Source organism: Gracilinanus agilis, chromosome 4, assembly GCF_016433145.1.
Source record: "Gracilinanus agilis isolate LMUSP501 chromosome 4, AgileGrace, whole genome shotgun sequence".
Taxonomy (NCBI): Eukaryota; Metazoa; Chordata; class Mammalia; order Didelphimorphia; family Didelphidae; genus Gracilinanus; species Gracilinanus agilis.
The window spans coordinates 458150879-458178684 of NC_058133.1; the positions used below are offsets into that span (position 1 = coordinate 458150879).

At 37.1% G+C, this 27806-nt stretch overlaps 1 protein-coding gene across 1 annotated transcript in view; it reads right to left on the bottom strand.

Moving 5' to 3' along the window:
• The window catches only part of AKNAD1 (AKNA domain containing 1), a 39042-nt gene extending 19286 nt beyond the window's left edge, over positions 1 to 19756 (bottom strand). The window contains exons 1-10 of the mRNA XM_044675504.1: positions 18782 to 19756; positions 17958 to 18017; positions 14209 to 14254; positions 13917 to 14065; positions 13764 to 13823; positions 12112 to 12239; positions 7834 to 7981; positions 6722 to 6918; positions 5901 to 6033; positions 5743 to 5819 (exon numbers count right to left, since the gene is read on the bottom strand). Of these exons, the coding sequence (XP_044531439.1) occupies positions 5743 to 5819; positions 5901 to 6033; positions 6722 to 6918; positions 7834 to 7981; positions 12112 to 12239; positions 13764 to 13823; positions 13917 to 14065; positions 14209 to 14254; positions 17958 to 18017; positions 18782 to 19756 (1973 nt within the window). The remainder of the gene's footprint in view (positions 1 to 5742; positions 5820 to 5900; positions 6034 to 6721; positions 6919 to 7833; positions 7982 to 12111; positions 12240 to 13763; positions 13824 to 13916; positions 14066 to 14208; positions 14255 to 17957; positions 18018 to 18781) is intronic.
• Between the last annotated feature and the right edge of the window lie 8050 nt (positions 19757 to 27806).

The window sequence follows — 27806 nt, forward strand, 5'->3', positions numbered from 1 at the left end:
TATATATATATATATATATATATACACATATATACATATATATAGCTAACAGTGCACCATTTACAAACATTAGTTCTTTTGATTCTTATAATAGCCCTGCAAGGTATAAAAGTAAACTATTCTCATTTTACAGTTGAGAAAACTAAGGTAAATTGAGGTTGTGATTTTTTTTGGACTGCATTAGCTTCTTTATTTTATTATTTGAAATTTTTATTTAATTAATTAATTTAGAATCTTTTTCCATGGTTACATGAGAGGTTGTGATTTTCCCAGTCACACAATTAATCATTTCTATAGCCTGATTTGAACTCTTCCTGACTCCAGGCCCAGCTCTCTCTCCACTGTACCATTTAGAAATTCCAAGATGCTATCTTGATTCAAAATCATCCAGCATGAAAAGGTGTGGCAGGTGGACTCTGTTATTTTTCTTTTTTTTAATTTAATTTAATTTTAATTTTGAATATTTTCCCATAGTTACATATTTCATGTTCTTTCCCTCTCCCCCATACCCCCACCTCCATCCCTCCATAGCCAACGCACAATTCCACTGGGTTTTACATGTATCATTGATTTATTATTTTTTCAGACATCTTTATTGTTGTCAGATCTGCCTGTTTTCAGGCACAATATTTTCCTGTCACAGGAAACTTTCTTTGACATTTGACTTTTTGGCAAAATTCTAGACAAGGTCAGAACCCTCCACTCAAGTCCAATTCTGGTGCCTCATAGGAGCACCCAGAAAAGGTCCTGAGTTCTTGAAGATCACATTGGCAGACCATAAACTCTTACAGGTCTTGACCAACTGGAAAGGTTTTACCTGAAGGCCTTGGGTCAGACTGCCAACCATGGACCAGGCTAACTAAGCATGGAAATGTTTATAATCAGAAGGTTGGCTGTCAGACAGGTGGTGATTATTTTTTGATAAGAAAAGCAAACTTGAGAATTCTCTAATACGGCAAAGGAACAGTGATTTTTGACATGAATTATATATTTCCCCTGTAGGAAGACAGGCAAACCAGAAGTCCTTGCATCAGGCCAACTGTCATTCTCCTCTCCACCTTCTGTGTTCCATCTCTCAGTTCCAAAAAATGCCTGGCTTGCCTATCTTCCTACACCTCCAACCATGGTGATAACTACCTTTCATCAATCAATCAACAAGAATTTATTAAATACTTGGTTGGTCGTTGCCCTTTCTACTCAAAGAGGAGCAAAAGGACATCACCAGTGATGTTTTCTGACTGGCACACAAATTGGACTTCAGAAGGTTGCCCAAAGCCTCACTGTCTTCCAGAGTTATTGAAGTCCAATGGCAAGACAAAAGTCAAGATGGCTGGCGATGTTTTAGGATGCAGTGAATGACCTTGGCTTTTCTGATGTCTAACCAAGCTCTAAATACTCAACAGTGTCTATTTCCACTATCTTCATGGCTGTTGGAAAAAATATTCTCATCCACCCCTTGCTCTGAGGAAGTCTTCACATGCCCGGGGTAGACACCCCACCAACCCACTGATAGGTTTGGGACCTGTCGGTTACCCTCAATCTCGTTTAGCCAGCCTGACCAGGCAGTTTACCATAGTGTGGCACTGTGCGTGCTACAGCTTCTTGGAGCCACAGGTGAGAGCTGGGTGGCAGGTAGACACCAAAGGAGGAAACCAGTCTTGAAAAAGGCTTGGTAAGCTCTCACAATGGAGGTATTAGTTTTCCCTCAACACTCCATACACATTATTAAATGCTTATTATGTGCTCAGTGTTGAGGATACAAGGAAAAGCAAAATCAGTGCCTTCCTTCAAGGAGCTCACATGGAATCTTTAATTCCAGTTTCCCAAAGGAAATGCAGTCTACTTTCCTCCTCTCCTTGAATTCTCAGTCTAGATCATTGTCTACTTATGTTGTCTATCCAAGATATGGTCACTGATTGGTTCACCTTAAAAATGCATATCAAAATCCAGATAATAGCATTCTTCAGCTATCTGATCTTTTCCTGTGTGGTTAGTTCAAGTTCTTTAGAGTAATTATTATTGTCATCTAGGAGGCTCTTCAGTATTCTTGGATTGCTGGAATCAGCACAATATCAATTGCAACCAGGAAAAACCCGGAGGACTTCATCTATAGAGACTCCTCCTTGGATATGGCTTCTAACAATGGCTCTCCTCAATGAGACACATTTGACCCAGCTGTTTTCTGCCTCTCTCAATATTAATAACCAGGAAGACATCAAACAGAGGATCTCCATTATGTTTTCATATAAGGCACTACACAGGTAAATGTTATTATTTGGGGAGATAGTTTACATGGACATACTTTGTTGTAAGAGAGCCCTAAAGGCAACGTTTTACTCTACAGAATCAATTTGTTTGGCAAGCTAGAAACACACTGAGATCTTGTGTTGTCTATACCTTGGGAGGTAAAAGGAAATAGCCTTAGAGTGGCTAAAACTGGGATCAATCCTGCCTCAAATCCTTACTACTTATAGTGACTTTATTTATTTTTTTTAATAAACCCTTATCTTCCATCTTGGAATCAATACTATGTATTGGTTCCAAGGCAGAAGAGTGGTAAGGGCTAGACAATGAGGACCTAGGTTCAAATCTGGCCTCAGACGCTTCTCAGCTGTGTGACCCTGAGCAAGTCACTTAATCTCTGTTTGCCAGGAAACCAAGCTAGGTGGCACAGTGACTTGAGTTCAAATCTGGTCTCAGATACTTAATAGCTATGTGAATCTGGGAAAGTCATTTGACCTCCATTTCCTTAATCCACCAGAGAAAGAAATGGAAAATCACTTCAGGATCTTTGCCAAGAAAATCCCATGGACAGTATGGTCCATTGGGTCATGAAGAGTCGGACTCAACTGAACAATAATAACAAAAAAGAAGCATGATTAGATTAAGGCTCTTCTGATTATTCCTCCTCCAGTGAGGTTTGTGATAGCTGCCATGTTCCCTAGGAGACGACCAGGAAGTGAAACCAGATTATTCAAAAACTCAGATGGAGGTGATGGCTCATCCATTCCTATTTTGTGTGGGAGGACATTCTTGTCCATGTCCTCCCAGAAGTTCAGAACAGAGGGTTCACACAATGTGCCAAAGGCCTCCCTTGCTTTCTTCCCAACTTCTCAAAGGGCACCAGTGAAGCCCTCTGGTTGCCCACCTGTCATCCATAGTTCTTACCAAATGACCAGTTCGCCTTTCCTCCCTATCAAATAATTCTTTAAATGACATCCTTTACTCCTTTTCATCTGTGTGATTTCTTGTTCATTATGTATTGCAGCTGGTACACTTCTCTGTTCTCCTCTATGTGATGCTATTTTATTAATTCTTTGAAGACAGCAGTAGCATACCATGTCTTGATGCCATTTAATGACATTGGTAAAATGTTACTATTGAAAAGATGGGCCGTCTTTGCTTTCACAGGAAGCTTGAGGTCATTAAAAGAGCTTTGCAGTTTTCTAAAAGCAATCCCACCTGCTCTTCTCTTCAGTTTTCTGTCCATCTGTACCATCTGTCCCCAAAACACATACACACATTGTTGGACAAGTTAATTGGCATTCTTCATCTATTTGATCTTTCCTGTGTGGATAAACAGGTTAAACTCCTTTTTGGGATTAGAGAGCTTTTCCAAGAGGCTCTGGAAAGTTCTACGACCTGATACAATCAGGACAATGTTATTTATAAACAGGACCATCTGGAGGACCTCATCATTCCAGGACATCACTCTTTGACCAGGACTCTGGGCAGGATCTCCTCCACCTCAGTGACAAATACTTTCGATGCACTTACATCTCCATGTCTTATGACTCATTTGATATCTATTATCAGAGGGTTATTGAATAAGGTTCCTTCTGGGATAGTGAAGTAGCACAGTGGAGAGAATACAGGACTACAGTCAGGAAGATTTAGGTTCAAATCTGGCCCCAGATTCTTTCTAACTGTGAGCCTAGGCAAGTCACTCAATACCAATTGCCTGGCCCTTGCCCTTGTTTGTGAACTAAGTTGTTTTTTTTAAATAGTTATTTCCGTTCGCATATCTTTTTTTTTAATGAAAATAACCCTTACCTTCTGTCTTAGAATCAATACTAAGGATCAGTTCCAAGGCAGAAGAGCATTAAAGGCTAGGCAATTAGGGTTAAGTGACTTGCCCAAGGTCACACAGCTATGATGTGAGGTAGATTTGAACCCAGGACCTAAAATTTTGTATAGCTGGAAGAGTATAAGTTGGTAGTTGATCTCTAAATTGTCCTTTCTTTTTGTATTAATGAAGTTAGAGGTTTCTCCCACACCTTCTGTATCTTGCCCTTCTTTAGATACCTTGGGTACCAGTCCTTTGGCACCCTCCCAATTGTAATCCAGGCAGGTTCCATTGTATGTTTGATCCAGTCCAGCTGCTTTACTATCTCTGCTCTCCTTAGCCCATGTGCATTTCTGGGGTTGTGATGTTAGTGTCCAAGTGACGACCAACCTTGATGGAAACAGTGTTTTATAAATCATTTTCCATTTGTCTTCTGTTTGTAGCCTTCTTTCCATTTTCACCCTTGAATGCTTTTGGGATGACTTTGCTCAGCAGACTTTCTTGCCAACTTTCTTTCAGTTTCTTACACCTTTGACTGCTTTTGTCTGCTTTGTGAGTCGAAATTCTTATCCTTTATCCTTCTTTTAAGGATTTTACAAACAAACTGATGTTTTAACTTAGAGCTGCCTTTGGAAACCATCTCTCTCTGTTTCATGAATAAGTCAGATATTTTCAGACTAAGACACATTCTGGGATCTTTTTGTCTCCTTGTTGAGGAAATTAATTTACATTTTTTTAAACTTTTGGATGAAATACTCATAGTCAGTTTGTATGTGATTTTTGTTGTGCATTTCCCATTTTGGTTAGATCTTTGTTATTAAGGGTTTTTAAAATCAGAAACAGAAGGGTTTTGTTCTCAGTTTTTCTATTTGATCCAATGGAGAATGTGCTGAGCTTTATGAAACTTACTTCTGAGATGTTAAAAAAAATGAAAAATAGTTAGCAATGCAAGGCACATATAGGTCATTAAAAACCTGCCTATTGCCTTTAATTTCCTCCTCCATAGTACCAGGATTTACTCCATGCATATACAGGCTATTCTTATAACCTAATTTTAGTGCCATGGGGCACTGGAAATATTTCATCAAAGCTATCTATGTACAGATATATCTCTATCTATCTATCTATCTATCTATCTATCTATCTATCTATCTATCTATTATCTAATTATCTATCTATATGCTTGTGTGTATAAATAAAATGTCAAGAGAGTAGTTTGAGTAGAATGATGAATTTGGAACCAGAAGACCTTGGTTCAAATTGCTTCTCTGTCACCTGCTTCCTGGGTGACCTTGAACAAGACACTGAACATTTCCTCAGGCTTCTGTTTCTTCATCTATAACCATGTTGACGAACCTATGGCACATATGCCAAAGGGGGGCTGCTCCCTTTTCCCTCTACACCACACCTGAGGACATTTTTTCATATCACCCACCCCTCTGCCCAGCAGCCCAATGTGAGAGATACCTCCCTCCCCTGTGGGGTAAGGGAGCAGCACACATTAGCTTGAGGGTACAGTTTGGACATTCCATCTCTAAAAGGTTCACCATCACTGTTCTAAAAGTAAAACAAAAGGGATGAACTAGATGACCTAACTACAAGGTCCTTCCCAACATCAAGGCAATGATTCTATGACCCTATGGTCTCTGGGGTCCCTTTTCTACTTTGAATCATACGAATCTATGACAAAATTATTCATCTCAATTACACCAACTTCAAATTCACATTCCACAAAAGCAGTTGGGATTAAGGACTAGGTTTGGACAGAAAGGAGTCAAAACAAGCTTATTCCTTGAGAACAACTGAACATCTTTCCACCAACCAGTCTTCCTACCATTAAATCCGATGAAAGCTTTGCCGCCAGCTGACTTGTCTCCAGCCGAGACAGTTTTGCGCCTTCTTCCTTGGGAGCAAGCTTTGAGGCATCTTCATCGAAAGAAGCCTCTCTCCTAGGTAACCCTAGGTAGCTAAGAGAAAAGCATTTGGAACTGTGTTACTAGTGGCTCCTGCAGAAAGCAGCAGTCAGTACTTAATGGGTCCTAGGAGTCTAACTTTAATTTTATAGATAAGGAAACTGAGGCTGAGGTTAAATAACTTGCCCAAGGGCACGTGTTTTTGTGGCAGAATCAGACTTAGGTATCATTACTCTAAGTTCAGAACTCTATCTAATGTACCAGGTGGCTTTCTCATGATAGATGACTCAACCTGCCAACACCACTGGAGCTAGGTGGCACAATGGATAGAAGGCTGGACCTAGAGTCAGGAAGATCTCAGTTCAAATCTGGTCTCAGACTCTTCCTAATTGCATGATTCAGGGCAAGTCGCTCTGTTTGCCTCATTTTCCACAACTGTAAAAATGGGGAATCATGATAGCACTTCTCTCACAGGATTGTTGTGAGGATCAAATGAGATAATATTTGCAAAGTGCTTGGCATATAACAGGTTCTTAATAAATGTTTATTCTCTTCCCCCTTTGCTCGTGACATTTCCAAGTTACAAATGGCTTCCAGTAAACTATCCATGCCATCTTCAATTTATAACTTGTGAAAAAAATATTTACTTTGCCTCTTTACATACTAGAGAAATAGTATCTGAGGAAGTGGTTCTCCATTTGAGATCCTCTTGACCTCAGCAGCTGAAATATGAAATACTCACACCTGAGGGTAGAGTTCACAAAGACAATCTTGTGGAGTCTCTTGGATCTTTGCTGGAATGACTTCTTTCTTATTAACACTCTCATCCTTAGGAAAAGGGATGAGAGTGTTTCCTTGATCTTGTTTCCCAGGATCAAGAAGCTTTATTTCAAGGTCAGATTTTCCTGAAGGACTGTGCCCATTTTCTTGTTTTGGGACCTGAACAAAAAAAAATAATAACTATAGTCAATGAATCAATAGACTCTTCCAAGATGGAAGGTTAAATAAATGAAGCCAATCGGATCACTCCAGCATTGGAACTCAATGTGATATAATCCGTGGTTCTTAAGTGCTGGGCAAAGGCATGTTATCTGCTGATTCTGCAAAACTTCCCCAAAATTACCACTTAATTTTTTATGCCAACCTGTGATTTATCAAAACTATGATGGAAAAAGTCATAATGTGGAAGGGATACTTGTATTTGAATCTACATGAAGTGCCTCTGACAAAGTCTTCTCATTGGAAAGGCAGAGGAGATGCTCTGCCCATGCATCATTTTCCACTACACAAGTTTGATTCTACTATAAAATTGTTTCTTCTTAGGAGACTGCCACAAGAAAACTTGTCACTGTTCTCTCTGGAGTGAGAGGTGGGGTGGGAAAAGCTTTCTCATTGGTATTTCACCTACATAAACAGGCTTTGGTCTTGCACTCATTAGCCTAAACTCATGGGCTTTTTTTTTTTTTTAAACCCTTGTACTTTGGTGTATTGTCTCATAGATGGAAGAGTGGTAAGGGTGGGCAATGGGGGTCAAGTGACTTGCCCAGGGTCACACAGCTGGGAAGTGGCTGAGGCCGGGTTTGAACCTAGGACCTCCTGTCTCTAGGCCTGACTCTCACTCCACTGAGCTACCCAGGTGCCCCGCTCATGGGCTTTTTGAAGATGAACAGTTGAATTAATTTCCAAGACCCCAAAATGGTTCTGTTTTAGGCAAGAGGATTCATGGAACATTTGAAAGTTACGTTCTCATTACAAAGAAATAAAATAAGCTCCAGCAATTTGGTGACTTAAGATCCAACAATATATAAAGATAATTTTCCTAGTACCACAACATATAATAAATTGCTGGATTACCTCATTTGGTAGTGGACATAATGCAAAGTCCAAGACATCCAGAGCATCCAAGGAGCTTAAAGGAATAGAACCAGATGCGCTTTCATCAATTCTGTCCCTGATATTTTCAAGGAGCATTTCAATCTTAAAGATTTCACCTTCAACTTTTCTAAACAAGAGAACCAACATTATTATATTATATTATATTATATTGTATGATGCAATTAAATCTGCTATAGATGATGCACATTTGGAATATTCTAATTAGTTTCTGAATATCATACAAGTTTAATCATAGTTCATAGAACAAAGAAATGACAAATTAACCCATTCCTTGATTAGGGCCCTATTTGATGATCTGTTGAAAAATTGGGATTTCAGTCTTCACTCCAGCCTCTCCTTACTAGTTAACAAGTCACTTAACTTTTCTGGAACTCGGCTGCTTAATTTGTGACATGAAGAGAATAATATCCTATCTGTAAAGAGCTGGATCAGATTCTCTGACAAATAATTTGTTAGCTTAAAACTGCACTTTGATTATAAATGTCCATAGCATGAAAATATATTTTAATTTTAATTTTTAAATATTTTCCCATATTTACATGATTCATTTTCTTTCCTTCCCCACTCCCAGAGCCGACAAGCAATTCCACTGAGTTGTACAAATGTTATCACTTGATACCTATTTCCATATTAATTATTTTTGCTATAGATTAATTTTTTAAAGCCTAAGCTCCAAATCACAAACCCATATATGCATGTGATAAGTGATGTCATATGTTTTGCTTTTGTATTTCTACTCCCACGGTTCTTTCTCTCAGTGTGGATAGCATTCTTTTACATAATTCCTTCAGGAGTGTCCTGGCTTATTGCATTGCTACTAGTAGCAGAGTACATTACATTGGGTTGTTCCACCATCAAAACATGAAAATATTGAATGAACCTGAACCCCTGACTTGAAATGTAAGACAGAATAATTCATAAGTGAAATCGAAGTACCTTTGTCCTTACTGACACTAATGACAGTAATGAACTAAAATCATCTTAGTTCAAATATCACAATTATGAAAATATGTCATTTTCATCCCAAATATTAGGCTATTTCATATATATATATATATATATATACATACATATATATGATATATATCCCCAAAATAGGCTATTTGTGCCCAACCTATAGTAGAGTCTCCCAAGCTCATATTGGTCTGATCAGCCACAAATGGTCACATTACACACTGACCCCAACATAGTGATATCATTTTGGTCTACTACGAGTATGAAGGGCAACCACCACCAGTAACAGCCACCATTTCTGAGTTATTTGTTACTTAGACGAGACTCTTTTGATTACTGTTATCAACTATTATGAATGAAATTGAATGAGATGGAACTTTACTCTTGAATGCAAGATAAAAGAAAGTGAAATATATTTGTACAATCCAAAAATATTATCTTTTACATAAGAGGAGGAAATGGCTTTTAAATGATAGAATAATTAATTTAAAACAGACAAAAAGGGAACAACTAAGTGGCTCCGTGGATGGCCTAGAGATGGGAGGTCTTAGTTTCAAATTTGGCCTCAGTCACTTCCTACCTGTGTGAACCTGGACAATTCATTTAACTCCCATTGCCTAGACACAGTATTAGTTCCAAGACAGAAGGTAAGGGTTTAAAAAACAAAATAAAATAGACACAAAACCTTAGTTTCCTCATCTGTAAAATAGTCTCTTTTTTACCTATAATGGAAGTATTTCTAGTCCCCCCGGTACTTGCCTGCTAATCCACCTCATAGGTGCAAGATACTGTAAGATACAGAACAAAAGTTCTAAGTGAATACTTTGCGTGTATAAAAAGTAGACTTTAAAAATTGGAGACTCTCTAGGGAAATGTTGAAAGTTAAGAAATAATTCAGATGGTGAAGAAGCATAATAACATCTTTTTCCCTAGTTGCTTACTCCCAGCTCTGAGAATACCCAGATCGAAAGATCTCACAGACCACCCAGCCCAAGGAAATGAAGGCAAGTCTTTGTCTCAGGGTCTTGAAGGGTAACTTTTCAAGGTCAGCTCTAGGGGATGAACCAGAATCCGGTCCCTTCCTTTTCTCTCTCCTTCACTATCTCAACCAATTATTGTGCTAAAAAGATCCTAAAGTAAAGATTTGGGAGTGAAGGCAAGAGATCCATAACATCTCGTTTCTCCACTAATCATTATCCTAGCTAGATCCCCTTAGAAGTGAGGAAGTTAAGCCTTCCCAAACCAAGAAAGCAGAACTTTTTCTGCATGTAAAAGGAGAACTGGGAAGCTATTTGGCTGCTGCCATCCTATAAAATGGGTCCTTATTTTGTGCTTCCTAGAAACTGGGTGGCCAGATGATATAGGATGAAGGCACTTAGCACTGTGATTAGCACATAGTAGGTGCCTAATAAATGTTTAGCAACTGAAGTACTTCTATTTTACAGGACCATTGTCGGGCTCAGACAAAATAATGTACTGAAAAATGTGTGGGTAATTGTAAAATGCTAAAAAAATATGAGAGAGGATATAATTACAGACAGAAAATGTATATGTATGAGACATATACAAATTGATCTTTAGGAGAATCTCACTCAATTTTACTTATTTTTAGAGCTTGGTGAGGTGATTGTTTCTCTTGTTTATTTCCATAGTAGTAGATGGTCTCCAAATGGATCATTTCGTGATAAATCTGTTTCATTTCAAAGAAATGAAAGATAACTCTGACTCAGACTTACACGGATCCAGCACTTTGAGGGATCCCCAAACCAAGCCTTACCCAAACACAGGCAGGTGGAACTTAGCCAAAGTAAAAGCATCATGTTCTCTTCCTGTCAACCACTCCTGAGTCAAAGTAAGTTCAGATGAAGAGCACAAAAGATTATATTCAAGCCTCCCCTTGTAGGGCCATACCATTTAGCTTAGCCATTTGGGTAGCCCTGTCTCTTCTCTTGCTCCCTCTGGTTAAAGCTTCCTTTGTACAAGGGCTATAATTGCATTTGGAAACCCTGTGATTTACGTTGGTGCTGAATGTGGTCTAGTTGTAACTGGGTTATGAATAAGGCATTATGTTATCTGTAGTCTTTTCTTTTGGGAAGCATTGTCTGTCTTTAAAAGGACTTCTCAAATAACTAGAATTCATAGAAAAATAAAATAGATTATTCAGTGATTTTTAAAAGCCATGAATACATGCTTTAGGGAATTTATTGTTCTTTTGTGTTTTTTTTTTCAAAATAAAGAGAAACCAAGGAACAAACAATGCCAAGACCCAATCCCTAGCCTTCTAGCTAGCTAGCAGTGGCATGGCATGGCATTCAAGGTTTTACTGATTGTTTAAGGTTTAAAATTGCACCTCCAGAAAAGAAAATGTCTAAGGATGCTAGTACCCAAGTTTTAAGTATTAAATTGTTTCTATTTCCAAGATGCCAAGTTGTTAATTCAAGAGTTGAATGTAGAGATTTAACTTACTGAATGCTTTCTTTTAGCATGTACCAGGAAATTCCTTGGTTATAATTGTAGCTTCTAGCTCTAACCCATATTTCTCATTGTGTGTTGGTGGAAAGATATTGTGTAGTGAATAATGCCAGATTCACTTTCAATATGCATTCAGGCCAAAGTCTTTAAAGCCAACTGAAACCAAAAAAAAGAAAGTCATTTGGCTTGAAGTCTTAAAATTTGTCCTTTGCCCAAGATTTTAGGCACAGGGATTGGCTTCTCTTCCTCACTGATCCACTCCGTACTCCCACGTACTTCCCTTCCAATTTATTACTTTGGACTTTGTTATGGGTGAGAAGAGAGAAGGAGAGAAAAGAGACCCTGAGAAGAGTAAGAGAAAGAATAAAGTAAAGAGAAGAAGATAAAAGGAGAAGGAAAAAAGAGTGATGGAGATTCTCCAAAATCTGCTTTTGCAATTGCTCAGAAGTGAGAAGAAAACTGATGTTGTGACCCTTTTTCTCTCCCTTTCCCCCTCCCCCTATTATCCAGTAAAAGACATGGATCATTATTGCTTATTTTAACCCAGAATTAAGTGTCTTGAAATATGACAAAATGTAGTAGAGCAGAGGCTGAAAGATGTCAGCCAATATTTTTTCTCCTATGAGATCTCTTTTACCATGTATATACTCTATTGCTGCTCTATTAAGGTGGTTACCTTAATCAGTCAAAGATTTTCAAAATTACAAGTGGGACAGGTTTTTCTGACCCCAAACCAGAGGAGTGACCTAGAATTAGGTCAAGAGCTACACTGTAATTCAGTGGAATCCACTCGTTCCAAATAAATCTGACCTTTCTGGATCAAACTCTTCAAATGCTGTAGAATTTTTACTGTGGTTCTGTAAAATTCGATGCGTCTCTTTAATGGACAAATAGTTCTGCTCCAGCTCTTCAAAGGAACCCTGTAATATCTCCAGTACCTGTAGCAATCAAATCCAATCATTTAAAAATTTACTCATTTTTTTTCTTAATTTCCCTTCTCTCAAAGTTCAATTGACCTACCATTCAGAAGTTCAGAATAATAGTATGCTCTACAGCAGAACTTCTCAAAGTGTGGTTCAGGGATGCTTTCAAGGGGTCCAGTAGGTCAAAACTATTTTCATAATAATACTAAGATATTCTAATTTCTAAGATATTTACTTATCTTATAAATACTTATCGATATTTACTGTCACAAATAAAAGTTATTTGGAGGAAGGGATCCTTAGTAATTTTTAAGAGAGGAGTCTTAAAATCAGTCAATCAGTCAATAAACATTTATTGCCTGTTATAACCAGGCACTATGCTAAACCTCAGAGACATAGATATTAAGGGGAAAGACAGTCCCTAACCTCAAAGAGTATATGATCTATTTGGAGAAGACGATACATAAAAGATGAAAAATTGGGGGAGGGAGGGATAGAATGAAACGTAACCAGCATGGAGACATAATGAAGAAATCCAAAGGAGTGTAGTTGGGCAGGAAATAGAAATGACTGGCTCAGATGAGCTCTTTAAATGGAGGTTTGGGGAGAAGTTCTCTGCTCCACCCTCTTTTCAGAGGTATCCCAGGAGCAGAGGGTATTTATGAGAAGTCAGAACCAATACCGATATGATCTTGCAGGATGTTAAGTTTCCTTGGGGCAGGATGAAGAAGTGCGAAAGAATGTAGCCAATTCACACATGAAGACAAGAAAATGTGAGAATGGATACTTTTTAGTATTTTGAATTTCAATTTGACAAACACTTATTTAAATACTAAGGACACAAAGATTTTTAAAACATACAGTCCCATTCCTTGAGCTTGTAATTTAGGAAGAAGAGAAAAACATGATCATCATCAAAAGTCTTAGAGGTCTAATTATACAGAGAGTCTTGGTGTGATTCTATTATGTTTGGATGACCTCAGAAAAAGATGAATATATAGAGGATCAGAAGAGGATGAATCTATGGAGAACGAAGTCAAATTTATAAGAATACAAGTCATTTCCCAATTGACAGATGGTCAAAGGATATAAACAAGCAGTTCTCAGATGAAGAAATCAAAGTTATCAGTAATCACAGGAAAAAATGTTCTAAATCACTCTTCAATAGAAAAATGCAAATTAAAACAACTCTGGAATACCACTTCAAACCTATCAATTTAGCCAATATGACAGAAAAAATTAGAAAGGACATGGCAAAGTTGGGACGCTAGTACATTGTTGATGGAGTTGTGAACTGATCCAATAATTCTGCAGGGCAATTTGGAACTATGCACAAGGGGCTATACAATAGTGTATACAACTTTGATCCAGTAATACCACTATTAGATCCCAAAGAGATTTTAAAATAAAAAGGATCTACTTGTACAAAAATGTTTGTAGCAGCTCTCTTTATGATGGCAGAACTGAAAACTGACACAAGCAAACATGTACAAATGATATATATTACATATACATATAGGGTATATTTAGAATTCTGACCTGTTTATTTTCTTTTGAAGGAATGTAACTGTAGTTTACTCTTTTAGAAAGCTCTTCTACCTATGATGAAAAAAAATTTTGCTGTAAGCATGAAGTTTTCTGCATTATATCTCTATTGTTCTCTCCACAATAGGAAGAGTTTTTAAATATTACTTTAGTTTTCAAGTGCTTGGTCTTCTCTGATAGCTCTTGACGCATGCTGTCTCCTTTTGTTGTTTTTTTAAGTAATTGTGAAGGACTGGAAGGCAGTTGTTCTTCAGTGGTTGGTGGTAACTTTAAGACATTTGTCTCAGGTGCTATTTCTATATAATAAAATCAAATATTAGTCATTGTTCATAATTTTTGCCTACAATGTTGGGGTGAAATGTAAAAATGTATAGCTTCAGTCTCAGCCATTGGCAATACTGTAAAAAATTATATCTAAAAGAAGTTTTAAGGTAACTACCTGTAAGAGATCGTCTTGGAACATCCAGGAGAGGGTCTGTAGGTACCTGTACAATTAGAGGAAAAGAACATTTTTTGTGCATACCAATCAAGGAGAGAATTACCAGACACAAAAGGTATCTTAACATTAGAGGAATCTAGTTGAAAATTCAGTTAGAGGTTGGAGATATAAATTGTGGGATATATATGTGTCTATGAAGTCAGAGCTGGAAGGGACCTTGGAGCTCTATAACATCCTCATTTTGTAGAGAAGGAAACTGAGGCCTAGAGTAATAATGACTTGCCCAAGATCTTAATGGTATTGAATGATAGATACAGAATTTAAATTCAGGAACTCTAAATCCATGTTCAGCATGGGTTGCATTTATTTCATGGTCTTTAGAAAACCAATGCATTCAAAAAAACCAACTAACCAAAATAGAAATTCTGAAAATTTCTAAAAAATCAAAGAAGAGTAATAAAACTGAAATAACCTACCAATGAATAAACAAAACTAAGAGCCACTTTAAAGAAGAAAACAATGAGTATAATTCAGCTAACAATTTTTAAATATATAATGCCTGATGTTAAAGTCTATAAAATAAGCTACTAATCAATTTCAATGAGTTAAAAAATCTCAGTATCTTTAGTAAATTCCTCACCTAAAGAATTCCTGCTCCTTTCTTGTTTTAATCAACAATTTAAAAAGGTTTTTCTTACTCCTTTTTTTAATCCTTATACAAATGGAAAACATTTCTCCCTGCTTTCTTTTAGCAATATTTTAAAATACATATACTTCCTCAATTATTTTAATAAAATATCTTTTGAATATTTTTTCTCACCTGATCCTCTATGTCAGTGGTTTACAAAGCAAAGGCCAAACAAAATCCCCAAGAGTCTTTGCATGATTCCCAGAGGGTATGGAATCAACCAATCATAGACTGAGAAAATGGGTTACATCTCACCCTCCCAAATGTTAGTCAATCATGGGACTTGTCTCCAAAACAACCATATTTACTCCAATCCCCAAGATTCTTCCACTTTATTCTCTCTACTATGCAAGCTCCCAATTTCCCATGTTCTGAACTGATTGTCCTCCTTGGGGCACATATAGCCTAACCCCATATTGGCATCCATAGCACTAGATGGGAAAATCTCTCCTCCAGTATGCCCTTTTCCCATATTATCTTGTGGCTGCAACAGGTACCCCATTCAGGGATCAGGTTCTGTGTTTGGTGAAGGGTAAGAGCCCCTCCACTTTCCTTTCTCTTTGAGGTAGAACAAAGTGATTGGTACAGGAGCAGAAGGCATGGATGAGTTATGATCTGTTTTACAAACTTCCTGACATTATTTCCTTCCAAAAGTCCACCCCTCTTTGGAACTTCCCTGTTCCTGAAAGAGAGCACCACCATCTTTCCAGTCACAGGGTCAGAACCTTGGTATCATCTTTGACTCCACATTCTCCTTCATCTCACAGATCCAATCAGTTTTCTTCTTTTGTCCTTTCTCCATTCACAATCTTTTGAGTTAGTTACTTTCTCTCTACTCACATAGATACCATATTAGTTTAGACTCTCATCACCGATATCCTGGATTTGATCTGTCATTTGGTCTCACTGCCTCTATCTCCCCTTTCCAATCTATTCCTCTACATACCTGCTCAAATGATTTTCCTAAAACACAGATCCAGCTTTGTCTCTCCCCTACTCCGAAAACCTCAATAGCTCCCTATTGATCCCAGGATCAAATATTTCATCTTTATCTTATACTCTTACATAAATACCTTTTTAATATGAATTTTATAACTTATATGATTTCAGTACAATTCTATATTATAAGATTTAGAAATAAATAATATACACATATTAGGGGGAGAATGTATATGTTCAAAATATCTTTTCTGATAGTCCATAGAGAATGATTCTGTAGATGACCTAAGGTGGTGTCTTAGAGTGTAAAGGGAGAACAATATAATTGTATATTCCATACTTGTGTATTATATATATATATTATATGTCAGTATGTGTATAGAGGGACAGCTAGGTGATATGCACTGGGCTTGGAGTCAGGAAGGAAAAAGTAACTTTCCAGCCTGAGAAAGTTACTAGTTGTATAGCCCTGAGTAAATCACTTTACCCTTTTGCCTCAGTTTCCTCACCTGCAAGATGAGCTGGAGAAGGAAATAACCACTCCAGGATCTTTGCCAAGGAAAACCCCAAATGGGGTCACAAAGAGTTGGACACAACTGAAACAACTGAATAATAGCAAAAGGTGTTCAGGGATCTAGAGCCTCAGGGTCAGGAAGACCTGAGTTCAAGTGGTACTTCTGGCACATAATGGCTCTGTGATCCTGGGCACTGTTTAACTTCATTGCCCCAGGCAACTCTCTAAGACTCTAAATTATCTAGAAGATTCCTGTCTTTCTCTAGCAGGGGTAGTCTCTTGTGTGTGAATGAAATCACAAATCTAGTAAAATATATATGTGTGTATGTGTTATAGGAATTTAAGTATGTGTTTAATTCCCCCAGCAGACTAAGCTCTATGAAGGCAGAGGATGTGTTTTATCTAAATATGGCATCTCCAATAGCATCATACTTTGTACTACAGAATAGGTAGCGAATGAATATTTGTAGAATGAGTACTTAAACTTTCTAGCCTTGATTTCCTCAATTATAAGGAAGTGCTTATACCAGAGTGGCAATTCTCAAAGTGTGGTCCAAGGACCTCTAGAGGTCCCAAGACCCTTTTAGGTGGTCTGCAATGTCAAAACTATTTCATAATAACACTAAGATGTTATTTGCCTATTGAAATACGCTCCCATTTTCCAATTACATATCTTGCAGTGGCTGGATTTTATTCACAAACTTCAACCAAAATAACACAGCACAACAAATAGAACGAAGAAGCAGATATAAGAGAACTGCAAAAACACACAAAAACAATGCCACTCTTCTAACTCGATTTTTTTGGAAAATAGTTATTTTTTGTAGAACAATTATTTATGTTTAACATGTAATATTATATTAATGCATGCTAGGTTTATTATTGGCATTTATATGAATTTAAAATGAATGTCTTAAAATTCATCAGTTTTTGTTTCTAATATGGTAATAATAGATATAACCCACATAAATTAAAGCTCTTTGGGATTCTCAATAATTTTTAAGAGTGTAAAAAGATCCTAAGACCAAAAAGTCTGAGAACTGCTCTACTAAAGGATCTCTTAAGATTCCTTCTAGATCTAAATCTGTAATCCTATAATGGTATGAATCTTATGGTTTCTATCATGTATATTGCTTATACTTTCAATTCTGGCAGAAAAATTAATGAATCAATCATATTATTAACTTGTGACTCAACCAAAGAAGTCAAAGTTGGGTTTTGCTTTGACCTGATGTCTTTCAAATATTTTCTTGTATAGATGTCGTAGTCCTTGACTACCAGCTCTCAGAGGCACTTACAGAAGCATCTGAAGTGATAACATGTCATTTGCTGGATCAGATTAGCTAGTTTTCTTCTCAAACTCAGCCATGAGTTCAGTTCAAGCAGAGAGTCTTGGAACAGAGATAAAGACGTGGAGAGAGAATTTCCTCCCATTTCCATCTCTGAATGGCATGTTGTTTTGTCTTTCAGAGGCAGAGAAATCAGTCACAATGAGTTATAGAACCAAGTGGGCATTTCATATGAGAGTTTGCAAGAAAAATCATGTAGTCCTACCTAGCAAAAGGCTGAACAACTAAATCTATCTTGCATAATTATGTACATGTTTACCTCATTATTGAACTTTAGTTGGTCAATGAGATGTTGAGCCTCAACACATTCGGTCATCAACTTTTATTCACATAGAATTGAAAGATGCAAGGGGAAGGGAGAAAATAAACAATATTAAGTAACATTTTAAAATATTGTAATGAAAAGTTTACTCTGCTAACACAAGAAGTTGCTTTGCCATGTAGAGGCAAAGAAATATCATCGATTTGGAGCAAATTATTAAGGACTTAATGCAAATAGTGCCCATTAATATCAATAAGAGCTTTGTGCCAAGCCAGGTTAGGCTTAGACACATCATTTTGTAAAGTGAGCTAATGTGATTATAGAATCTGGAGCCAGAAGAGATATTGGATCATCGACCCCAACATTTTACAGATGAGGAAACTGAGGCCCAAAGAGAGGAAGTGATTCACTCAAAGTCACATAGGTAATAAGGTAGAGAAGCTAGGATTTGAACCTAGGGTGTTCTGACTGTAAAACAAATAATCTTGCTACCTCAGCACAGCTCATTTTGGCATAACAGTGGCATTTCTCACCAAGGAGAACTTTTCAAAGTAGAAAAGATCCATTATGGTGGAACTGACTTTCAGAGAGCCTCTAATAGTCAAGCATACTGAGCACAAATCTGATCCACAAAGGGAAGAGACCGAGGCTCAGGGAGGTGAAGTCCTCTAGCTCAAGGATGCACACAGTGAAAGTCAGTGGCAAAGACTAGACTTGGCCTGTGGGTCTCCTGACTTTCCCTCCAGTGTCCTGTCCACCACCACACTCATACAGAAGAAGAACATCAATTGCAATACTTCCCAGAGTCACAGTTCATTTACCTTTAAGTCTTGCATAAACTCAGTAGTTTTTTCTTTATCCTCTTGTGACTTTCGGTCAAGAATATTTATAACCACACTTCCTAACCCATCTTGTACAATAGCCGCTTTCCTACTCAAGTTAGGAGAGGAGATGGTTTGTTTAACTACAGTAGCCAATCTATGACTGATATTAGGGTTAGGCATTCTGATTTTGGAAGCAAATTGAGATAAATCAAGAAGATGATTCTGAATTTGATGCTGGTCACAGTTAAGCCCATTATCTGAGTTTAGTCTTTCAAGCGAAAATTTCTGGGGAGTCTGCCCTCCGCACATTTTTTGTAGATACTTTGGGCTTTCCTTTTCATCTACAAAATGTGGAATTTCCTGCAAGCAGTCTCCAGTAGCCACTGATTGTTCATAATTAAAAATACTTTCTTTCCTCATGAGTTGTCTGTGACAAGACTGTTTACATATAGCATTTGTTTGATAAAGGACATGATCAGAAAGTTTTGTTTTTGGTTCTCTTGACAAAGAAGTCTCGCTACAATGCAAAATAAAGCTTTTAACAATGGTTTCATCAAAACTTTCAAAAGATGGCTCAGGAAAAGTTTCACAAGCAACAGGCTGGATGGTATTGGAGAACTCATTTTTGGACATGTATTGTAGCAAAATATCAGAAATTTTTGAGTTTGAAGATTCCTCATTAACTGGAACAGGAAAAAATCCAGTGCACGGGTCCTCTTCATTGCTCTTTTTATTTATATGAGTTTCAAGCAAAGGGTCATCTACACATTTGAGGGCTCCATTGGAAATGTCTGATTGAGATAATTCTGTGTACGTAAAGGTAACAGGTTGGAGAGGCATGTTCTTTATTAAGGGAAAAGACTCATCCCAGTGAATATCCAGCATCTCGGTCTTCTCAAATAGGTCCCCATCATAAGGCAAGTCTTCTTGCTCCCTATCAGTTGTATCTTCAGATATATCCAAATCGTCCATGACTCTTCAATCTGCTCTTCTGCACAGTACTGCCTGCCTAATGGTAATTAGATTTCCTCCAATTTTCATTGATCCTTTCCATAGAATGTTTTCATTTATTGTATCTATCTTTTTCTGTGAGACATGAAAAAACAACTTCACAGTTAAATACATAAGAATCATCCATAGCACTAATATCTAACTATCCAGGGCATACTCTGGCACATCTTTGCAAATAAGATCAAAACAAAAGGAGGTAAAAAAAAAATAGAACTGCTTAAAGAGAAGTGCATTTGCCAATGGGAAGACAATGAGCATAACAAAAATCTAATCCATTATCAGCTTCTCAGTCAAATATATGAAATAAATGTAGGATGAGAAAAAGCAAGGATGATTTATTTCTTTCCTTGAATCTTGACAGGCATTTATCTCTAGCTAAAAGGGCAATAATTTATAGATATTTGTCATCCTATTTTAGGAAAACACTCTCTGAGGCATGGATTCCTAGAGCATTTTAAGAACTTTCTTCTTCAGATATAAACAAAACATTATTTTTAAAAATTTATGAAAAAATGTTACACATCATTAATAAGTCTAAATTTTATTGACCCTCTCATTTATTTTTCTTCCACACATAGTCATATAACCTTTTTTATTCCAGTGAAAAATCACCACTGAAGTCCATGTCCCCATCCCTTGACTCTCATGGTCCTAGAGTCTGAGGAGGAAGCAGTCCTGGAAAGGTCAGAAATATGACCAAAACATTGTCTCTTACTGTACTGATGTGCTAAAACAACATCTGAACCCAAGTGTCTCCAAGGGACAGCTCTGACAATGTTCATTATTCCCCTGCTCAAAATTCTTTTATTGCTTTAAAAATAAAATACAGTCGTCAAGACCCGATTCATGGACTTCCACAATCTGCCTCCAACCTGCCTTTTCGGATTTATTTTACCTTACTCTCCTGCTCCTTATCTGATTGCTTCTCATATTTACTGTTCAGGTTTTCAGAATGAAACATGCCATCTCTTTTCTCAGCACATTTGTACACACCATCCCCTACTCTCTCTTTATGCCTTTCCAAATCCTTATCTTCTTCCCTAAGCTATCAGGTAAGAGGCCATCTCCTCCAAGAAGCCTTCCCTAATTCCTTGCCAATTGAGTTATTTCCATCCCTTAGGGTTACCTATTTCCTCATTTTAACACAATTCAGTTTCTGGTGCTCTCTCTTTCTCTTACAATATTAACTTATCTCTCTCTATGTGTCCTATCCCTCCATTAGAACAAAAGCCACATGAAGGCAAGGACTGTTTCATTTTTCTCTGTTACCTACCCATGACCTAGGATGTTGTCTTGAACTTAAATCGGTATTTAATGTTTGCAAAATAAATTTCTAGTTGAAAATCTAGGCTATAGGCTCTCTTCTCTCTCCCCTCCCCAATCCACTCCCCTTGGCCAACCGCTATCTTCGTCCCCCACCTAGGGCTGAAAATATGGAGGAAAAAATTCTGTTTTGGTATCTCCCTTCCAGTTCAAGAAGCCTGGGGGGAAAAATAATCGTTTTTATTTGTTGGGTGAAAGAGGTAAGCAGTGCTGAAAGTCGGGGTCACAAACCAGCTGTGCCACCCCAGGCACTGTCAGCCTTAGAAAGGTCCAGTTTCCTCCTCTCTAAAATGATAGGGATGGGCTGGGCTAGATGAGTTCTTAAATTCTCTTATCTCTAAAATTCTCTGAGAGAATCTGAATACTTGAGTGATCTGCTAAAGGTCATGTGACCTTAAAAAAAAAGGCTAAATGCTCAGCAGAAATGATGCTAGATGAAGAAAACACAAACTAAATGGAGAGAATTAAAGCGGAGCAAATGTGCTATATAGGCAGATCTTTTTTTTTTTCAGCCAAAAAATTTATTAGAAACTATTATGCACTACATAATTTGTTTAAGACAATATTGTTTTAGTAGGCAGCACTCCGGCCTTATGCTACGAGCACAGATCCTGGGGCAGCCACTATGTGGTCCTGAGGAGGCATTCAAGAAGCAGGCAGAGTGGAGGGGGGCAACTCAGTCATTACTGTGGGCAGATCTCAATGCAGACCGGCGTAGAAGAAAACAGCAAACAGAAATGCACATTGACAAAACAGATAAATTAAGGAATGATGTTGCTTATTGTAAAAAGATGTTTTGTTTTTCAAAAGGGACTAAACACAGCTTCTTCTTTAAATGGGAAGCTTCCTTGGTATATTTTAAAATTATTCCACTTACAAAGCTTTGATTTCTAACTCCTGGGGAACATATTAACTTTAAAAAAAGACCCACCTGAACAAGCCGGAAAACCACTATCAATGAAGACAAAATGACCCCCCAAAATCCAGTTTTTCCATAGGTTTTGCAGGAGATACAAAGAAAGATAAGTAACTCAATTTCAACTCAATACTGGGATAGAGCCAGCAGCCCTCCCACTCAGGATTGTTTATTTTATCCCTTACCAAAGGTTCCAGAACCAAAATATTCCAAGGACCACAGTGAGAGGACAAAGGCCTCTATTTGAGAATAGAAGGCAACACTATAAGCGGAATGATGAAAAAAGATGGAAACCTACATTTAATTTCTGTTTTCAAATACCATTACTTGATTGTAAAACCAAGTACTTATAAAAATTTTTAATGTGGAATTTTTTTTTTGGTTCCTAAATAAAAAGACAGATAATGTCAAACAGCCAGAGGACAGGAGGGGAGGAAAAAAGTAGATCTAGTTTCCTTTTGTCGGATATCTACATCACAAAGTTTCCTCATCATGTTTCATGTCCTTGTCTGCTCATTCTCTCTCTTTTTTTTAAACCTTTACTTTCTGTCTTAAAATAGATGGTATCAGTTCTAAAGCAGAAGAGCAGTAAAGGGTGGGCAACTGATATTAAGTGACTTGCCCAAGGTCCCACAGCTAGGAAGTGTCTAAAGCCAAATTTGAACCTGGTCTGGCTCCCTATCCACTGAACCACCTAGCTGCTCTGCTCATTCTGTTTACTGGGAAAAACTTCTTACTGGGTAATATAAAGTACCTACCCTTTTTGTGGAAGATGAGTATTCAGATCTGATATCTTCAGATTTTAAAAAAATATTTATATTTAGACTAGTAAAAATAATAACAACAAAACTCCTATGATTTATTCCTATGCCTCTTTAGGTAATGGGGGTTTGGGGAGAAAGGACGTCTAGATAAGCCAGGAAACAAAAAATTCCTTTTATCATATATATGACACTTCTTAAAGCCAGTGTTTTTTGGCTTTTTTTTTTTTAATTTTTTTTCCCTAAACCATCCACATTTCTAAGCACTTTAATAAACTCCTTACAGATATCTGGAAAGAAATGAAGCACCTCTTCTGAGCTGTCACCTAGCTTGACCTTGCATTTCAAAGTATCAGTAAAAGAGATTCCCAGAAACTGAACAGGACTGCATGTAGAAAAGCCGATACATTTTTCTGAAATCAGGTGAATCCTTTTGGTAGGCTGACTCCTCCAGCAGAGGCACTGGCCATTATGTGTATCAACTCCTCAAATCGCTCTGGATATAAACAAATGGTCACTGAGATGCTCAAGACCAAGGTATCATTGTTACCTAATCTTATAAAACACTTCTGTCTCAACATTCACCCAAGAGGGGGAAACAAAGCGATAATAACCCTGTTGACAGCTCTCCCTTAAAATGCTTCCCTTTGTTATGTCACTGAAATTTGGTATAACCTTGGAGTAGAGGAAAATGAATCCAGATGAGGTTTTAGACCAGTCTAAGAAGATGACTAAGATGACTGGACATCTGATAGGATTCATGAGGACTATCTGCGGAAGAGAAAATCAAATTTGTCTCCGAATTAGAAGCTGAAGAAGGTCACTGAATAATTTGTGTTTGGTAGGTTTGTTTTTTGTTGTTTGTTTTTTTTTAATTCAACAAAGCCAATTTGATGGAAATCTAAAATTCTACATTAGGAAACTGCTTTTTTATCACTGAAAAGAACTGTGGTAATTTCCTTAAGCAGTCCTACAATCTCAATCCCAACCCCACTCCCCTTAGTTCTGAATTAGAATGCCACTAGCCTTCCATTCAGGAGGGACCCTATAACCCAAGAGGGAGGAGGAGAAATCAGGCCTGTGTTGTTGCCCCCCACCCCTTGGGGGGTGTCCAAGGTGTCCAGGTTGCATTAATGAGCACTCTCTTGCCATGAGTCTTATTTCCAAGACCCATCCCCTCCTACTTTTGTGACCTCGTGAAGAGGGAAGCAGGAGATGATGACCCAATAATGCAGATACTTCCATCTTTGGCGTTAGAGCTGTGACATCTAAAAAGGGTAGAATCTAAGATTGGGAGCTTTTCATAGCAAACTTGCTTTATTTTCTGGTAGCTTAAAGTCACATGCTACACATTCCTGCTCTCACTTTTAGGTCTTGCCAGAGTTGAGATTCATGGGAGAAAACCTTTTTATCAGCACTTGGGAAGCTCTCTTATTTTACACAGTTCATGAGGTTACAGGCTGAGCTGCTTGCTGAACCTCTCTTTTGGAAAAGAGGAGTCTTCTGTAAATATAAGCCATTTCCCCCACCCATGATGGTCAATTTGTGAAGAGGGGAATGGCAGAATAAAGAAACAGAGTTTCAAAATCACCGTTGACTCCTTGTTTCTTCTGGGACCTCATCAAGTACAAGAAAGTAACTCAGAAGACTTCAAATAGGCAACTAACTTCTGATTTGATATGAATTCCTGCTGCACTTAAACAAGCATTCAAAAACACTTCAGTGAAAATGGAAAAAAGAGTCACTAATACATTGTTGGTGGAATTGTGAACTGATCCAGCCATTTTGGGGAACAATCTGGAATTATACCCAGATAGTTATAAAACTGGGTTGGGTCTATTTCTCAGGGTGATCAGGGAAAAAGGAAAAGAACCTATATGTTCTAAAATATTTATAGTAGTTCCCTGTGGTGGCAAAGAACAGAAAACTGAGGGGATGCCCATCAACTGAGGAATGGTTGAATAAGTCATAGCACAAGATTGTAATGGAATACTACTGTACCATAAGAAATGATGAGCAGGTTAATTTCTTCTTTTTAATTCTATTTATTATTTTTTAACCCTTACTATTTGTCTTAGAATCAATACTGATTATTGGTTCCAAGCCATAAGAAAGGCAAGGGCTAGGCAATTAGGGTTAAGTGACTTGCCTGGGGTCACATGCCTAGGAAGTTTCTAAGGCCAGTTGGAACCCAGGACCTCCCATTTCCAGACCTATTGCTCTATCTGTTGAGCCACTTAGCTGTCCTGAGCAGCTTTATCATTTAAAAATTAATTTTGTTTAATAATAATTTAATAAAATTTAACAATTTAGTTAATTTAAAAAACAACAACAAAACACAAGGAAAGACCTACATAAATTTATGAAAAGCAAAGTAAGTAGAACTAAGTGAACATTATATTCAGCTATGGAATTAATGTTTGAAGAATAATTTATAACTATCCACCACCAGAGAAAGAACTGATGAATAGAAACACAAAAGACATAGTTTATATATACTTTTTTTTCCTGGTCAAATGATGCCTTTTCTAGTATAAGGAGGGAAGGGAGAGATGCCTGGGAATTTTAATGTAACCAACAAATAAATTAATAACAACAACACTTAAGTGAACTATGTTTTTATTTTTCCATTTCCTTTCTCCACTCTTTAATTCAAGACTTTTATTTGGCCAGGGAGAAGAATGAGTGAATGCTCAGTATGACAACACATCCTACCGAGAATCAGGTATCCTCAGATGTGGTATCTAGTGTATTGCATTCAATTTTCTAGATTAAAATATTTTCAAATGTAAGATGATCTGTGCTGCTTCTGTAATGACTGCATTTGATTACTCTTGTGTAATTGGACCCGATAATCTTATCTCTGAATTGTAAGTTTCTTACAAACGCAGTGTCTTTTTAACTGTAACTATATACCTTTGAATGTAGTATTTGTTTCATCCTGACATTGTTTTAATGTCATAAGGAAGGCACAGGAAGTCTGTTTGGGGCTTCACAGAGAGCCAGGTGGATGTGGGTAGTTATAGCTAAAATAAGAAATAAAAGTATTCATCTCTTCCATGCAGGTACATGGGTTTGAATGCCAGCTGTTACAAATTTATTTACATTGGTTCTATTTTTAAAGCCAGGAAAAAATTCTCCTGAACCTATGAAAATCATTATTTAGAGGGGCTCCTTCAAGAAACTTTTGAAGAAGGCAAATTTTAAGTGAAACCCCAGCAATAGTTTCCCTTGCACTGTAAGAATCTGAAATTGTCTCTTCTACTAAATTTAGCCAGGAGGCACATGTATCTTTAGTGCGTAGACATTCCATAAAGCATAGACTGTGTTGTGTTTTATGGAATACTTAGTGAATTTTTGGCACCTGATAAATGGTTTATTGTGAACTTAAGACTGCTACAAGAATTATTAACTTGAATTATGATATAAATAATATACTGCTAGGCAGCAACATGGGCACTATTGGAAATAGAAAATAGGAGACCAAATTCAATGCCAAGAAGCCCTGGACTTTGAGCAAGTCTAAACTCTGATACATACTGGCTGTTTGACTATGAATAATTAAATTAACCTCTCGATCCTCCAGCTGGCACTCTAAAAATATATAATTTGCTGAAGTTGCAGATAAGCGTTGATAGAGTTTCTTCACCAAGAATTCCCTACACCAGTGAAATCACATGCCTAAGTAAAAATAAATAAATAAAGACTACTAACCCCCAAACTCTTGTTTGTCCTTTTTTTTAGCTAATAATAATAATAATAATAATAATAATAATAGTTAATATTTACTAAGTGTCAGGCACTGTGCTAGGTAAGCATACTCTACAATTATTATTCTGTTTGATCCTCACAACAACTCTGAGAGATATATACTATTATTAGTTCCATTCTACAGTTGAGGAAACTGAGATTGAGACTTTCTAAAGCAGTATTTAAACTCAGCTCTTCCTGACTCCGTACCTGGCATCTGAATCACTATGCCACTTAACTGCCCCTAACTAGGGATTAGTAACTTCTGCTTATAGATATAAAAGTCCAGAAAATTCAGGAAATTTTTGCCTTCCCCCTCAAAGTTTTAAAAATTGAATATGGGATTAAATTTTTGTAAGCAGGGCAAACAAAACACCAAGAGAAGATTCTAGACAGATATTTCTACAAGACTCTTTTCCTTTCTTAAAATGATTAATTATGTCACTGTAATAGGGAGATATTTATAAAAAATCATGAGATGATTATAATCCCATATACTGAGGATAAGTAATATAGAACTTTCACATGTACAAATAAATGCCAAAACATGCAGCAAATTTAGGGATTGGTTCAATTAAATCTTCCTCTGACTAGAATTCTGGGTTCAATCTAATAAAATTTAACAGAAAAATGTAAAATTTTAAGGTTAAAAAAATTAATTCTACAAGTACAAAATGGAGAAGAGGCAGCTAGTTAATCTGTGTATGTGAAAATGATCTGGGGGTTTGGGTGGTTGTGCATCAACCAGCAAGATGGCAGCTCAAAAGGTGAATATTATCTTGGGCTACACTGATGGACATACTGTCTAAAAAGAGAGAAACAAACATTCCACTGAATTCTATTTCAGTCATAACAAACTAGTAACCAACATTGTGTTCAGTTCTGAGTACCACACTTTAGGAATTATACTGCACTAAAGGGCATCCATATTACAATCAATTTAGTGAAGGACTTCAACACATACCATATGAAAATTAGTTGAAGGAAGGAATTGGGAATATTTACCATAAAGAAGAAAAGAATTGCTTTCTTCAAGTAATGAAGGAAAATTTTCTTGTGGAAAAAGAATTAGACTTATACGGCTTTGCCACCAAAGATAAAATGGGGAGCTATAAAAAGTTGCAAAATAAATTTTGGATCAATTACAAAATAATACCAAAAAAGAAATGGTCAAGTCGAAAAATATTTATTAAGCTCCAACTACATGCCAAGCACTGTGCTAACTATTAGAAATACAAATAAAGGCAAAAAAAAAAAAAAA